Source organism: Rhinolophus hipposideros (genome assembly GCF_964194185.1).
Source record: "Rhinolophus hipposideros genome assembly, chromosome: 15".
NCBI lineage: Eukaryota > Metazoa > Chordata > Mammalia > Chiroptera > Rhinolophidae > Rhinolophus > Rhinolophus hipposideros.
Window position 1 is genome coordinate 7,906,042 of NC_138061.1, and position 17,525 is coordinate 7,923,566.

General features: G+C 49.1%; 1 protein-coding gene across 10 annotated transcripts in view; it reads right to left on the reverse strand.

The window, feature by feature from the left end:
- TACC2 (transforming acidic coiled-coil containing protein 2) overlaps positions 1 to 17,525 on the reverse strand; it is a 184,901-nt gene that overhangs the window by 36,829 nt on the left and 130,547 nt on the right. For all 10 annotated transcript variants that reach the window (XM_081073623.1, XM_081073625.1, XM_081073624.1 and 7 more), the window contains 2 exons: positions 8,431 to 8,567; positions 1,156 to 2,467 (listed from right to left, as the gene is read on the reverse strand). In XM_081073623.1, coding sequence (XP_080929749.1) covers positions 1,156 to 2,467; positions 8,431 to 8,567 — 1,449 coding nt within the window. The remainder of the gene's footprint in view (positions 1 to 1,155; positions 2,468 to 8,430; positions 8,568 to 17,525) is intronic.

Below are 17,525 nucleotides of genomic sequence, written 5' to 3' on the forward strand. Positions count from 1 at the left end.
TGGTTGGGTAACTGATCTAAGGAAAGTCCACATTTTTGCCCAGGACTGCCTCCTGGCTACCACCAGACAGCGGCAGGGTGATCTAAGGCCAAAGCCTGCTTAGGGAATCTTTTCTCAGGAAGCCCCGGGTTCTTCGCAAATGTTAGACGCTCAAGAGAGAACCCAGAATGGGACGTAAACAGGCCACCCCGATTGATTCCACTAGTGCCAGACAGACTCAATTAGATCAGGGGTCATCGGCCGTGGTCTGTTCTGCTGAGTTGCAGCGGGAAGACTGGTCTCCACAGCCTTGTTAAATTATCGACGATACTTCACGTGAGAACAAGGAGAAAGGCTCCAAGTACCAAACCATACCACACTTGGACCTAAATCCTGAGAATGGACCTGCAGCCATACAAGTCAGGCCTGGGTCTCAGAATGAATTCTGGAGGCATGGACATGTAGCATTCAAGGTCATCTACTTGGCAAGGGTTTTGTGGACAATAGACCCGATTCCTGATGGCCTCCTGGGGACTGTGGGGCTTGTCACTTTTGGGTCCCAGTGAGCTCTTCTGGATCTATAGAGCCTTTGGAGTCTTGTGTGCGAAAGACGGCTACAGAGAGGGATGGAGACAAACAGGGGTGTTTCTTACAGGCCAGTTGGGGTACAGGGAAGGGAGCAGGCCTCCTGGAGCCTACTGTGTTTGCCGCCTGGACTAATCTCATTAACAGGCAGAAGTGAACACTATACATTTTAACAATATCTGATAGGGCCTATCTCCTAGCTTCTAGGCCACTCCAAAAAGCGATTCACAGGCTAAAAGGAAAACGATAAGTCACCAACAGGGAGGCTGAGCAGCTCTCTACCAGGCTGTTTCCTTTCTATAGGATCTCCCACACTCCCCTGGAGCTGAATGCCAGGTCTTCAACTAAAAGTAAAGCATTAGGCCCCTGACATATTACGGCAAAAGATCAAGGACTCTAGACCCAAAGGGATATGTGGATGGGGAAATGCCACCACTGTGGGCACAGAGAGGCAGGAAAACGGGTGTCCTGCACAAACATGGGGCCATTACAGCAAATGTGGGGGGAAAGAGGGCGGCCCAAGTTGGTCCAGGCAGGGAGGGGACCACAGACCACGCCACTGCACAGCCCCGCCTCCTTCCTTGGACTTACGTCTTCAGTGGCGTCTTCTTCTTCTTGGCGGGCTTGTTTAGCCCGTCCCCATCCACTCCGTTGGTTTCCATGGCACTGGCTGGGATCTCAAAGGAGGCTGGGGATTTAGAAGGTGAGCTGGGGGTCTTAGAGGACGTCTTAAAGGGGTCAATGGACTCATCGCAGGCGTCTGGGTCAAAGCTGTATGATTGTTGGGGCAGTTTGGGAGACTCCTGCATTTTTGAGGTGGAAGAAAAAGGATTAAAATTGGGGTCATCCCACTTGTCAATATCAAAGGTGTAGGTACCTTTAGCAACAGGGATGTCATTGGGCTCAGCAGGGGATCTGGTAGGTGAGGCAGGCGTGTTGTCCAGTTTTTCAGATGTTTTTTTCATCTTTGGCCTCCGTAGGGGCATTTTGGCAACTGGCTTTTTGCCTATCTTTTTGGTGGGAGGGGGGTTTTCCTGCTGACTGTCCCAACTACCCTTGTCCTCAGAATAGTCAAACTCCAGCCTCACTGAGAGCCCTTTGGCTGGGGAGTCCTCTTGCCCCCCGCTATCTGATGGGGTCACCTCCACTGACTCCGGGGCCGTGGCGAGAGGCAATGCTTCCCTTCCCACGGGGGGTGAGTTCTGTACTCTGCCACCTCCAGAAGCTGGGGTGACAGCCCCGTCTGCACCCTCTGAGTCCAGAGGGCAGGCGGCCCTGGGTACAGAAGCAGGTTCCAGGGGTGGCTCCTCTGGCAAGGCTGTTCCAGAACCTTCCGGCTGGGCTGATTCCGCTTTAGTCTCAGATGCTTGCTGCTCCTCACTGGGGACCGGACTCTCCTCCACTGGCTCTTGTTGTGTCTCTTTCACTGGGGGAGTTTCAGAGGGCTTCTTAACAGTCTGTTTCTTTTTTAAGGAAGGTGGCCTCGGTTTTTTAGTTCTCTTAAGAGTATTGGAAGCACTGCTGGAACCCGTGCTACCTGCGTCTGGGGCCGGGGCCGCGGCCTCAGCGTTGCCTGAGCAAGAAGCACCATCAAAGTCACCAGCCTGCAGGCTGAGAGAGCGGGACAGCGTGGACCTGGAGGCGGGGACAGAGTCCGTGGACTTCCTCCGCGCATTCACTTTGCATTCCGGGTTCTTGGAGTCTGAGGAGCGAGGCTCCGAGGTCTGGAAGTTATCGACCAGCTCGATGTTGTCGAAGTCCAGATTGTAAGTCCCGCTGCTGGCTATCGGCTTGTCCTCGTCGAAGACGGCAGAGAAGGAGTGGGTGGGGGGACGGAAAGGGCTGCCTTCCACGGAGCTGCTCTGCGGGCCATCAGGCACGGAGGCCGCCTCAGCACCACATCCTGGAAACGGAGACAGATCGGTCAACGAAGGACCCTTGGGAGCATTTCTCACCTCGGGCCAGACTCTCAGCCTCGAAGAGAGGCCACTGGCCGAGCCGGCCCACCCCGGGGCGGGCACGCCGCATGAGCACAAATCCGGCTCTCACCCGTCTGTTACGCATTTCAGACCCTGGACCGGCTTCCCCTCAGTTCCCTCATCCACAGAGTGGGAGTGAGAAGGGCTGTTGAAGGAAAGCTCAGACCATTCAGGCATCGGAAACATTTACCAAGTGCCCAGTTGGGACCAGGCACTGTGCTCAGTGCTGGAGGTTCAACAATGAGCCAAATCCTTGCCCTCCTAGAAGTTACATTCTTCAGAAAGAAGACAGTCAAGATGCACAGAAACAAGAAAAAAATACAGACGATCAGATATGTGCTATGGAGAAAAATAAGGGTAGAGGTGTTGCAATTAGCAAATAAAGTAGTTGGGCAAAGTCCTCCCAGGAGGAGACATTCAAACAAACATGAGAAACAAGGTAAAGGTGTGAACCAGGAGGATATCCTGGGGGAAACATCCTTGACAATGGGAACAGCAAGTGCAAAGGCCTGGGGTAGAAGCATGCCTGGCATGTTACAGAAATATCAGAAGCCAGTGAGGCTAAAGCAAGGGACAGGAGCAGGCGAGGAGGACAGGAATAATGCAAGTAAGGCCATTGTGAGGAACAATAGGGAGCCTTTCTGCGGAGACTCCCAGGCAACTGCAACAGGACTGAGCTTGCCCCATCAGCCACCTGTCCCTACTCCAAGCATCTCCTGTAATCTCTCCCTCCCACCCTGTTTGCTATGCTCCTCTACTCAGCCTTTCCCCTTATCTATTCTCTCTCCTCTTCTGGCTGCTTCCTCTCGCTTCCTCCACCCCCTCAGTCACTGCAGGCCAAAGAGGTTGCTCCTTATTTTCCAACAAGTTGTAGATGCTCCAAATGCTCCAGCACCTCACAGCCCCTCTGCCCCACAGGGATCTGGGCAGCCTGGCCTTGGCTCTGCTCGTACCAGGTGGCACGTTTCATGTATTTCTGGGTTCACAGCTGTCCTGGGCAGTCAAGGAGGCCAGACAATGATTGGCCAGAAAATCAAAAACGTGTCACTACACAAATGAGGGCTAACATTGCAAAGTGGTCTGCGGAAGAAGGAATTACAGAGTTGGCACATACGACTTGGGATGTCATTTGCAAAGTGTGTTTCACCGGCAGGAGTTAGGCCCCCTGCACCCACCCCACCACCCGCTGGTGGTACAGTGCCAGATAACATACAGGATATTTGGTTAAACGTGAATCTCAGAAAAATGGATACACTTTTTTTTTTTTTTTGCATAACTATGTCCCATGTCCCAAGTCTACGTTGTTTCTCTGAGATTCAAGTTAACTGGGCCCCCTGTATATTTATTTACCACATCTGGCAGCCCTACCCCTCATCCCAACAAACAAACAAGGTTTGGGAAAGGCTCACTTCATCCCAAACTGACTTCTCACAGATTTTCTCAGAGCACTTCACACTCACTACTGCAAACCTCCTGGTGGGGAGTACTTCGCACTCTCCAGGTGGGAAGTGCTTCCCAAACTTTGCTCACAAGCAAATCTCTCTCAGAGTACTTGGCAGAGGACCCAGTAGATGAAGTGCTACCTGAAAGATGACAGCACAAGGAAACTTCAAGCCACTTGAGTTCAGGAGCTGCTCTGATTTACCTTTGTTTTTGCCCCGGACTTGCTGCACTTTCTCTTGCAGGCTCAATAAATGCCTCTGTAATTGAGAGCACCTTCCAGAAGCACATCTATTAGCCAGTTGTAGTTTCAAATCTTCCCCTCAATTCTGCACCCAACGCCACCCCAGGCCATACTTGGAGCACACATCCTATGAGATGGAGCACTTGACTGAAGCCTCTTAGGTAGCCCTGTTGTCTGCCAAATGACTTCTCCATTGTCTTGAAACACTGCTGTTTTCTGCGCTTCTCAAAAGCAGGAGTGTCCCCACCCTTCTCCATTCTAAATTCAACTCCCTTCCTATTTCCTCTAGGACCTGACACCCTAAAGGACCCCATCCTCCCATCAGCAGTTGCATGGTCTTCCAGTCCTGGTCATAGTACAGAGGACAGGGGACCCAGAGGACCAGGTACTTTCAAGGGGGCCTTGAAGGAGGAAGACCGAGCCAGGGCCCATCCCCAGCAGCCTAAGGAAGAAAGCCTTCTGAGGGCCTTCATATGTCAGTGGTTCTCCCCTGAAGCACACAGCAGCCAGCTGATAGTCAGCTTAACCATCTGCTCACTGTTTTCCTGGGAAAAAATCTCCCGGCCTGCTTAACAAAGCTTTCCTACTTAGAACTGACATTGCCTAATTAAATCAACATGGCCCAGGAAACCTAATCGTGCGGCAGGGTTCATTAACCTCGGCACTGTGGCCCTTTGCGCTCAGTTAGTTCTTTGTCATGGGGGCTGCTGGGCTCATTGCAGGGTGTTTAGTAGTGTCCTTGGCCTCTACCCGCTAGGTGCCAATAGCACCCCGCCCCAGCTCTGACAACCAAAAACGTCTCCAGAAATTGCCAGATGTCCCCTTGGAGGGCAAAACTGTCCCTGGTGGAGAACGGCTGTCTTACTGTGTGGTGACCACAGCAGACGGCTCCACGGAGCCCATTACAGGGCTGGGAGGGCCTTCGGCGGCTCTTCGAAGGATCCCTGAGTAAGGCAGTTCTTAGAGGGAAAAGGTCACTTACAGGTGCAGGCCCTGATTCTCCAAAGCAGGTGTGGCCCAACTGGGTTCCCACTATACCCACTGGATTTCTGAATGTCCACACACCGTATGTGCATGAAGACGACTCATTCCGCAGATAACGTGGGTGCCCCCTACGTGTCAGCCACTGCGGGAATGTTGTGGACAGAGGTGAGGAAGGACCAGACCCCACATGAATCCATCCACATGAACACATCGTCCACCTCCTGCACCCCAGCAGTGTCGACCTGGGTAATGCCTGCCCTGGCTCCAGGTTCCAACTTGGTCTGACGACGAAATCAACGCCCTTGGTTCATGATATGCAAAGGGGACCCCCAGTTGGATCAGTCTGCTGGGGCCACCATAGCAAAGTACCACTGACTGGGGCTTCAACAACAGACATTTACTGTTTCACAGCTCTGGGGCCTGGAAGTCCAAGATCAAGGTGTTGACAGGTCTGGCTTCTCCTGAGGCCTCTCTCTCTCCTTGGCTCGCAGATGCTGTCTTCTCTCTCTGTCCTCGCATGGCCCTTTCTCGGTGCGAGCTCATCCCTGGTGTGTCCTCCTCTGCTTACGGCGACACTGGTCCTCTTACATTAGGGCTGTACCCTGACCTCATTTAATCTTAACCACCTCCTTAAAGGTCCCACGTTCAAATACAGTCACTCTAGAGGTTAGGGCTTCAACAGCCGAATCGGGGGGGAAGACAGTGTAGCCCATGACACCAATGCCAGGCCATTAAATCCCAAGCTAGGCAAAAAAACAAACGTTTGGAAATAAGGGGCAATTCCGAGGAAAGAGAGAAAGCCAATAGGAGGCAACTAATGCCACTCAACTGATGTCACCCTACCATCTCCAAACGCCACATCTCTTAGCCTTGCCGGACTAAGTGGCGTACTTACTGTCAGCTGTGTTGGTACTTCTCTCTCCCCCTCCCCAACCCTTCCCTTCCAGGAGCTCCCTCTGGGCAGGGATCCATGCACTCAGACCACAGACTCTTAACTTAAACCAAGAAATCACGGGTACATGGCCCACACAGGGAGCACAGCTTTACATCTTCTATGTCAATGAATAATAGTCTATTGCAATTCGTCACGTTCATTTGCTTATCTGATGTGGAGATGAAACGTGCAAAGAACCTAGCACAGGCCTGGCACGTGGCAGATGCCAACATGGGAGCTATCACTGAATTAGGTGACGTGTAATGATGTCTCTCGGTGGCTGGTTTGAGTTCTCACAACACAGGCACTGTAGAGCTCCAAGAGTCTGCTCACAGGATCATGGACGGTTAGAAGGGAAGGATCTCAGGGCACTCAAGTTCACCCTCTTCATTTTCTGGATAAGGAAACTGGGCTCAGGTAAACCGCATCCTGGCCCAGCCCAGACCAGGGCAAATGCAAGGTGAACCCCAGCAGCTCACCCATCCTTCATCTCGCCCATCCTCCCTGCCATGGAGCACAAACATGCTGGGAGGACCCAAGATAAGGTGATTGATTGTTTTATAAAATGTAGGTTTCCAGGAGGAAATCTCATGTCTTTAGTCACTGCCAAAGGTCACGTCTATTGTTTCATGGGATTCTTTTGGCCCCTTTAGCACTGGCCTGCATACTTTTGCAGAGGAAAACCGAGCAATAGCTTTTCTTCTTGCCCTTTCTTTCCCATGGTTCTCAGAAGGAAGCTTTCTCCTCCTCTACCCACCTCTGCAAGCGAGCACAGCCGCCTTCTCACACCTGGGTGATGCCCCGTGCTGTCTGCAGAACGGACCAGCAGGCTTCTCTAACAAGTGCCGCCAATTAAATGGATCTCTGTACAGCCCGAGCCGGGGAGCCTTTAAGCAGACACAGTCCCAACCACAAGCGTCCTATTGTATCATTGGCATACATGTAGCCTCACTGTAGTTTTCTAAGGTGGAGAAGGAGAAAGTCCCTGTTCAAAGACTGCAGCCAGTATAATAAGAAGTCCCGTGGGGCTGGGACTCAGGGTAATTAACGGCTCCAACCCCTTCTGGGAGGGGCTTCTCACTCCCCCATAATACTCATTCTTTTGGAAACTGCCATCCAAGAAAGAGGTGAGTGCTGTGCGAGTGTTTGTTTTTAAGAAAGGAGATTCTTCTTTGCTTTGTTGAAAAGCCATTCAAGCAGGAGGAACAAGGGCAGGCCAAAGAAAAGAACAGACGTGGCAAACCACCCCCAGAAGCAGTGAGGATGCGCTCATAGCAACGGCCCTCCTCGGTATGGTCCATGATGCTTGGGGACGGACCGACCAAGGCAACACGCTGTCGTTTTCCTTCTCAGTTCTTTTCTAAAGCGTCCCACCCATTTATAGGCTGGACTGATTACACCCACAAAAAAGATAGTTGCTGCTTAATCACATCTTTGACTTAGGGGTTAACATCTGTTTGTCATTCGTGTTCCATTAAACTTAAGAGTGATTTTTTTTGACACTATCATAGGAAATGAATTTTTATATGCTTGAGTATATGAAAGAAAGTGGGCTGCAAAAGATTCCCTGAGAAATGTAAGTGGCCTTTCTGTCTACTTTTCCAGCTTGAAATCAAATAAATCCCAATAATTACACCCTCAGAGCCCAGCAGCTAGTTAGGCTGCGTGTAATCAGATACTACTAACTGACAAGCTGTCAAAAAGGGAAGATACCAAGACTGCATTTACCAGACACCAGCAAAGACATCTTCTCTCCCTAAAAATAGTCCTACCCTTCTTCCCCCAACTCCAGGAAGCATTAGCTTTAGCAATAAAACCCGGGAGTGTCTACCTATTCCAAAACAATAGCCTGCTGGAACCCAGGGCAAGTTAACAAGAATGCCATTCGTTTCTTTCTTTAAAAAAAAAAAAATCAAGGTCAAATGGGATTATATTTTACAGACCACCTGGCTCCTGGTCAGGGTAGGCGTACAAATGGAGGCCCAGTCTTCCACCTGCTCCTTCTCCTCCCACCCAAGACCACCCCTCACCTGGGGCAGCTGTAAGCACAGGTGTGTACACATCCTACCTGTGGATCCCAGGCCCTTCTGCAAAGTAAGAACAATCTGCTGTAGCCGCTCACCCTTACTTTTCACTCACATAAAACACAGCTCAGAGCCGTGAGGTACGAGCAACTGGGGACGATCTAAAGAGCTTCAGCGACAGCCTCGAGGCGGGTGCCCTCCTCTAGCCTTTCCCCAGGAAGAGGTGCAGTGTCTCCCCAGGGGCGCCTGATCCTTGGTTACCTGGTTCTTCGGGGGGAGGCGGTGCGCTGACCTCAGGCTCTGGGATAAAATCCGGGGGTGGCGGGGGTGGGGCTGGCGGAGCTTTGACAGGGGTTGTGGACTCTGGGGTCTCAAATGCTTCTTCAGAGTCAGAACTCCTGATGGAAAGAGAGGGAGAGAAACACAAGGTTAAGCAGGGGCCAGGCTGGTGCTGCTGAGCAGCGTGCGGCCTCCTGACTGACCCCACCCCCCAGTGGAATCAGGCTTGCCGCCCAATTAAACGGTGCCAGAACCGACGCGAGGAAAGTCATTTCACAGCATGAGTCCCAAGAGTGAATCTCAGTATCATCAGCTTTGTGCCCAAATGTATGTTCTCTGAACTCAGCTCTACTCAAAGCACACGTTTCTGGCCTTAGTGACGGACACAAACAGTGGAATCTTTTGATCAACTTTGGCACGTGGTATTTACTGTCACCTCAGACAAACTGACACAGGGATGTTCTAAGGAACACTTTTCAATGCCGTGGTTCCAACACACCCATAGATCCTCACTCCAAGAAACTCCCCCTCAGTCAGCCTCTCCCCACCCCACCCCATCATCCTTTCCCACTGCCCTTCCTCCTTCCCAGCGCTTCTCATCACTTGTTACTAGAGATTTATTCTCTCTCTAATCGTGTTAATTATTCTTCTCCTCCACCTAGTTGAAAAGGCCATGAGGGCAGAGCGGAATCACAGCATCCCCGAGCCTAAACCAGGAGGCAGTGAATGAATGAATGAATGAATGCAGGCAAGCCATCAGCTGGAGGATGGGCCAGACCAAGACACTGACCCCACTGACCCCAACAGTGTGAAAATGCCCCCCCCAAGTCTGCAGAAAAGTCTGCTCTCAAGGAAGATTCTTCACTCAGAGAATGCACCAAAATTCCACGCAGAGGACACCCACCAAACTAAAGCCTTGTCCTGGGCTCAAGAAAAGCCAAAGGAGACAACCCTTCTCCATCACCCTGCTTCCACCGGGGGCTCAATGTTAAGCCAGAAAGAATGAGGCCTCCCCAAATCACGGAGCCACGCACATGTCCTCCAGCCGGAGGGCAGCTCCTCGCTTGCTCAGGAGGCCCAGTCGTCTGCGGTCCTGGCCCAACCTTGTTCTGAAGAGGCCAGACTGCAAGAAGCATCACCTGGGCTGACTCCCATCTCTCAGAACATTTTAAATAGACCAAAACGCCATTTGTTCAGTTGCTACAAGGGAGGTAATTATCAGGGGGGTGGATACTTAGGATTGCTGCTGGCACAAATGATCCAGTGGGTAAATCTAGGTGCAAACGTATAATCAGGGGGTGACATGTCAGGTGAATATGGAGAACGAAATGCTTAGGCTGCCAAGTTCCCACAAAGGTCAGAGGACCAGTGACCTCTGCCAGGGTCAGCATCTTCTAAAGAGCATCTGTCAGCCAGCAGAGAGACCAGGAACCCACCAATCCCTCTACAGTCAGCCAGGACTGAAAACAGGGGCCATGTGGTGAGCTCGCCTTCAGAAAAATCTCCAACAATGTTTTTACAACGTGTTTGTCAGTGATTCACTTCATCCATGCCAAAGGTCCCTCACTCCCCCACCACTCCAAGGACTCTGGCTCCTCCAACCAGTCACAACGCCCTCCAGGGACCCAAAGAGATGAACAGAAACATCAGAGCTGCTTTTGATGGGATCCAATGAGCCGAAGCCTGCACACTATCAAATTTCACGAGCAGACTTAATTCATGCAAACACAATGGGGGCCGTACTGACTTTTTACAAACACACATGAATAATACAGGGCTTAGCTTTTGTCTATTGGGGAGAGTATAAGACCCACACTTGGACAACAACACATCTAGGTCCCTTAAGTTTTGCTGAGTCTGTTTCCTAACAGTAGGAAACACACAAGGAAATTACACAACTGAGCATCAAAGAGGAACAAGAACTGGGATCTGCCTGGGTCGCCCTGGCCCCCCAGCACTGCATCATCAGGAGCAACGCTGCTGAAACACACGGAGCCAACTTGCCTCTTTCCAGGGCTTCCTGGAAGGACCAGCAGACTGGGGTGCCCACGGCTGGTCACCGCCATCCATACCCACTGGGCCCATTCCGCTGGGGACCACAGCCTTCAGGAGGTGAAAGCCATCTCTGCTGAGGAACAGCCTTAGTCCCCTGAATTCCCCTCTTAATTCTCTGGCATCTAAATCTCTTCAAGATGTTATGAAAAAGTTAGGTGCACCACCAGCCACACATACTGTGACTGTCTCCGGTGTCCAGCAGATAGACAGAGGGAGAGACTTCAAGCTCTTCCGTGGTTTCTGCATCCCTGGGCCCTGGTGATGTATGGCGTTGGAGCACAAAGGGCCCCTGCTCTTTCCCAGCAGCACAAGCAGGCGACAGGGAGGGCTGGATGCTCTTGGGTTCACCCTGCGGAATTCCAAGCAAGTGTCTCCTGCTGCAGCTGCCCGGCCCACACACCTGCTCACAAGGGACCACTGTTCCCCACTGCCCTGCATGGGAGGTAGTGCGCGGAGAGGGAGAGGACACAGCAAATCCCTCTGTGGTTTCTTGCCTGTTTACTATGAACTATTCTGCGTCAAAACACCAGGGGCTACCATGGACCACTAGAATGGCATTCACTCCCAGCGTTGCCTGCGTTGTTGTCGTATTTCCACACCCTCTTCCCAGGAGCGGAGAGCAAGTTAATTAGAGGAGGCGGATGGCAGCTTTTTTAATTAGCTCTTTTTTCACTCTTCAGTTACCCAGGGGGCTCAAAAACATTTCCAAGAGCAGGGATTTCTGCAGTCCACCCACAAAGAGCCTGTACATAAAAATAAAGTGGCATTTTACAGTCCCGATGCGCAAAAGCAGTTCCCACCGGCTGTTTGATTTTTATTTGTATGACAGAACTGAAGTACAAGAAATTATTCTGTTAAGGCTCCACACACTTTCAAAATGAAAGAAAAATAACTTAATTTGCTTCGACGATGTATCAGAAAGAGAAATGTGGTACTCCAGTTTGCTAAAATGTCTCTAAATTATAGGAAAATACGTTTACCAGGATATGCATATGCTATGTTCTCTGTATAAGTAAATATGCAAATATATGCAAATACAACGAAATACATGTACTTCTATAGTGTAAAGAAATTGCCCTTAATGGCCAGTCATGAAATATATTGACTTTAATTCCCAGCATGAAAAGCACTTTACGTAACAGCTATCAGATGGTAAACTTTTTATTATGTGTCAGGCACTAGATTAAGCCCATTTGTACACTTCCCTATAATCTTCAAAAATATCCTCCTGCCTGCTGGAGAGCAGGTCCATTTTACAGATGACAGAACTATGGCCTAGAGAGGCAAATTACTTTGCCCGAGGCCATCTAGTTAGCAAGCAACAGAAGCAGGGCTCAAATCCAGAACTATCTGCCTCTAAACTGTCTCCTTTTACATCAGTGGCTTCCAAACATTTATAGCAACAGAACTGTTTTTCCAAATGACTCTTCCGTGAAATTCCTACGCATAAAGTAATATTTCATTTATTTTCAGCTCAGTTTATAATACATCCTTATTATAAAGCCTATCATTGAGAACAATTAGGCTAGTCTGATGAACTTGCAAATTTGGCGCTAAGCGTTGGGGATGACGCCAGAGGTAGCATTATACCTGGGTGCACGTCACCAGGAAAAGTCCTACAGACCGCTGAGTTCTACAAACAGCGCCTGTTTTTAACAACCTGTCCTCTGATCATGGGCGATTCTTCAACAAGGCAGACAGAGCAGGAGAGCTACCTAACCAAGCAAATCCGAATGAATCCATCAGCACAAGGCAATATGCTGGTGGCATGTAACACCACACAGGGTGTTGTATGGAAGAGAAGGACAGACGGAAACGTGTAATTTCAAGTGCGGACAGACTGTGCTAGCCGCTGAAATCCAAACCCGCCAAGCTCCCCAGGTGTGTGTTAGTGACGTTTTGAATACTTTTTCAAATATTCTCTTGGATTCCTACCGAGGACAATCTGAAAACCACACAATGAGGAACTCATCCGCTCCATAGGGCACACGCTGTGTCAAAACAGAGCACCTCACGGAACCTGTCCCTAAAGCAAGACAGCTAGCTGGCACAATCTAGAACCCAAGGGCCTGGTCACCTATATTTTTGGTTTGCTTCAGATAGTTTCATGTTTTACTTCTATGACCTACAACAACAAAATAGTGCAAGATTAGCACGCACACATAAACACATTAATATAAAGTAAGGAGTATCATATCAAATATATCAGTGGAGTATAATACAGGTAATACAGTTAGTATAATGTAGTAAAGCTAGTATAATATAGACACACACATATATAAATGTGTGCATGTGTATGCACAAATAAAGCATGGGTATCTTTTAATAGAGATACTATATAGTTTTCCAGCCTATCATTAAATGGTTACATTTGTTCAAATTTTACTGGAGATAATTCAAGAGCTTGGGGTAGGAAATTTCAGAAAACAGAATCTTCCCTCTTTGAGGGTGGAAGAAAGTTTAGAGATCACTTCCTATTCCAACACACTTATACATATGTTGTCTTTTAACACCCGTGAGGACACTGAGGCCCGGAGAGCTGACCTGACTGCCCAAGGTCACGGGTCCATTCGTGGCAGGGCATCCACAGAACCAGGCCCGTCTCCAAATCAGAGCCTGCAAAACAAGCCTGTGCTCTACTCCCACCCTGGAAATCTAAAGTTGCCTATACCTAAATGTTACATGATTATCAAGAAGTAGCTGTTCCGAAGCATTGCTAAAGGGGAGGAAATATTCCCATGTGCGTATCTATTTCTAGATCTATTCCTCAAAATTGCAGTTTGCAGCTCCCACCATGAAAGCGACCCAGGGGACAGAGATTCTTGTGAACACCCGAACACCCACTGAGAGTGTAAGGACACAGCAGACCCTCTAGAAGTAGGGGGCTTCCCGTGACCTGAGCCCCACTCTCGAGCTCCTCGTGGAGGATACCACCTGAGCAAGAAGTACAAGTGAGAATGCAGGCCCTCCTGCCGCCTCCCTCCACTTGAAGATTAACCCAGGGAAAGGCAGGACTGCTGGCCCAACGCTCTGCGTCAGGCCAAAAGACCATCTGCTGTCCCTGAAGAGAAAGGAAACTGGGCTCTCGGCAGATCACACTGTCTCATTCATCTCTTCATCTCACGTGAATAAGAGTTTGATAGATTTGTGAGTGAGCAGATATTTGTGAAACTGCAGTGCATGAATTTGTATTCATCAAAATATTTCACTTTAGACCGCCTTGTCAAAAAGCCTGTCCCTACTCCAAACACACACACACACACACACACACACACACACACACACACACACACACACACACACTGCCTCCTGCCTAAAACGTTGACCAGACAATTAATTTTTTCAAGTTGACTGCAAAGGGTCTTTCACCTTAACTGCCCATCCTGCACATAGAAAAGGAATTTGCTCTGCAATATCATTCCCCAATATTTAGGTAAAGGGAGAACGGGATTTCAACGCAAAGGCCCTTCCTGGGCTGTCAGGTCACTGAGGAGCCCACGATCATGTACTGTCATCCATGAACACAAAGCTAGCTCTGGCAAGCCAGGCTGCTAGAAGTTTCCAGGCTGACACCCTAGGGACAATCCAAGCAGATGATGTCACATTATCACAAGATACCCAGCACCTCGCATCTGTTACAATCCTGTTTTCAAATTCAAGGAACTGTCACTTGGTGGCTCCACGGAAATGACAGCCGAGTTCAAAGGGGCAAAGGTCATTGGCATACTGGCCACCCCTAGGTTAGGCTGTACCCCCAGTGAGAAGTGGCAATGGTGAAGGGGAAAGCACACACACACAGACTGAGATGAACACAGACCTGGTCACAGCCAGAAACAGGAATGGACTTGAGATAACTAAAGTAAACATGGAATTCATTGAAAGGCTGTGGTGGCTGAGGAACCAGATTTGAAGAGACAGGAAGGAACGTCTAATGGGGTCATCTTGGGTCACATGCCTATCTCTTAGGGTACATGGGGGAGACAGAATTCCTACAAAAGCCAATCAGAAGGTGGGATGGATGGTAGGTAATCAACAAACATCGACCACAGAATTCCTCCCACTACACCACTCACTATAACTGTGGCCTCAGACGAGTCACTTGGCCTCCCAGGCCCTTGGGCTGTTTGTCCAATAAGCAGGGATAATACCTGGAGGGATAATGTCTTCCCCACCCTTATTACTGCAGCTCCCATGGTGTCCTTCGCCTCCCAGCATTAGAAATTTTGGGAACTGTGCTTTGCTAGCAGGCTGGAAGTCTTCTATGTTGGGCATGAAAGACAATCTGGAGGCTACAGGACGGCTGCCCTGCCAGGCCGTCTGTGGGCGGAGGTGCGTCCTGAGAACGTGGGTCACGCTGAGCTCAAATTCCCCCTGCCCTTGAGGGGCACACAGCCCACGAAGTACAGTTGACGTCTCACTCAGTGCAAATAAGAGGGTGCCAAAAAAGTGTACACACGTTTTGAGAAAGGAAAAAACTATTAAAATTGCAATACTCAATATATACCAATAACAAAAGATACAGGTCACGTTTGACGTCTGCAATGACAAGAGGTGCTCAAAGTGGTGACCATCAGCGTCCAGACACTTCTGATGACAGCGAACTATGTCTGGAGCAACGGTGACCAAAGTGTCCACTTGTATCCTTTTGTTTGGCACGCCCAGGGCATTACTGAAGCACACTGAGAAGTCAGACTTTTTAACAAGTATCTGCACCCCTCACATGTGGACTTCAACCAGCTTGGTAAGACTTGAGGAGCCCAGAGAGCCTGGTGAGCGTCTTCTGGGAGCCCAGCAGCTGGGACCTTCACCTCAGCATCACTCCCTCCTGCTGAGAACACTGACCTTGAGTGAGGCCTCTGGAGACCTTGAAGCTTTGCCCAACTCAGAAAGAATATACTTCCTGAGTGGGTTTAGTTCTTGTTCTATTTCACTGAGCTGAACATTGGCAATTCTCGGGGTCCTGCCCAGACTCAATGCTCAACCACACTTGCCACAGTTGTTCTCCTAATCGAAAACAAATTCCCCAGAAAACTTCTTTCTCAGCTCTGCTGAATAAACGGCAATGTGGGGGCCATGGTGTGTCTCAATGAACCTCACGCACGATTTTGCACATGGCCATAAAATGCACAACCTTGGACTTGGGTGGGGGGCCAGAATACTTTAGTAAAAGTCTGACATTTAGAAAGTTTTCAAAGCTCATTTTCTCCCACGGCCTGCAAACAGTGCTTTTGTACAGTAAAGGAGAGCTTAAATCTTCCTTCCACTCTCTTGAAGTGATAAGAAGGAAAAGAATGGCTGGTAAACAGTATATGAATGACAGGGACTATGTCCTGTCCCACACGTTGAAAATGTGCTTTTTCTCTTCAGGCATTGCCTGTTCCGGCATATTTTCACACCATTTTCTCATACGTAATGCAGCAACGTCAACCCAGGTTTTGACCCACTCATTAAAAATTCTGACCTGAGAAAGTCTGCATTAAAGTACCTTCTTCGTGTATAATATATGAATTATACGATTCCGATCATCTTATAGAAGGAAATAGCACAGCATACACCAAATATGAAAACGAATGTCAACAGATCTGGTTCCAAAATTCATGCTCTGGCACTGGGTAGGTGGGAAACTTCGGGTAGGTTTCATAACCTCCTGGGGCCTCAGTTTTCCCACCTATGCAGTGGGTAGAAACAGGTAGCATGTGGCAGTACCACTAACAACACGGGTTGCTTTGAGAACTGAGTTTGTCTCTGTAAAGTAACTTGCAGAATGCCAGGCATTTAGAAGACACGTGCTCTCTCTAGCCCTTACAGTGTTAACATTCTACAACGGGGATTGTTGTAGTCTTCACCTTAACATAATCAGAGAGACAGAAAGCATACTCATACTTTCTTTAAAACGCCCTGCAGTCAGGGCACAGCTGTGCCAATGATTCATGAGTTTACAGACGAAGAATGTGATTTTCTTGTTCTTCCCACACACCCCCACCTCCAAACACACACACATACACACAGCGAAAATGGCTGTGGGCAAGGAATTGTAAAAATTAAGCAATAAACTTCACTCTACTATTTACTGAATTAATTCACAGCCACTCAGAGAGAAAACGTAATCTGCAAAGTAGAACAAGTGCTGACACTGTTTGTTCTGGGCTCCGGATACATTTGGCGTTTGTCCCTCTTGCGTTCCCTAGAAGGAAGATTTCTCAGAGACGGACGAGATGTGAAGGGAGAAGGAGCCAGTCACCACAGAGCCGGGGACAGAAGGTTCCAGGCAGAGAGAAGCACATGGTGAAAAGCCCAGAGGTGGGAAGGGGTTTGCCAAGTACAAGGCATGGGTGTCATGGCGAGTGAAGTGGACCAGGAGGAGATGGTCAGCAGGGGATGTTGGGATGCCCGTGGAGGGTTGTTCTGGGAAGGACTCACCCGAATGTGTGTCGTTAAAAGGTCATTCTGATCTGCTCCAGGGGCAGGAGTGGGGCGAGGTGGGGGGATCATCAGATCAATGAGGAGATATCAGGGTACAAAGAAAGACAATAGAACCTTGGACTAGAACAGTATCAACTGAGAAGGTGAAAAGTGGCCAGGTGTGAGACACACGTGGGCGGTTAAGGAGACAGGTGTCTGGGAAAACACCTGAGTTCCAAGGGTGCTTTCAAACAGTCCTGGCTAAAAGAAGCCTTCATTTTTACTTGCACTATAACTGATACCAGGAAAAAAAATCATTTTTCTTGACTCCAAGAGACTCTGAGTCATCTTTTACACCAGATGATTTAATAATAACACAAATATCGGAGCCATAATCAGTGGTTTAAATGCGAGAAGGCTGATAAGTAACCTCAGATTTCAGTTACATATAACAAGGCTCCAATGAACAGATACAATTTCCCACATCAAAAAGGCAAACTCCGTCAAGATGAAGGGATGGAAATGCGACAATCCCTTAACCGACTGAGTTAAAATAGACTCGTAGAGCTGATCTTCTTGCCAACGAACTACTCAATTTTATGACAAAAAGAACAGAATAA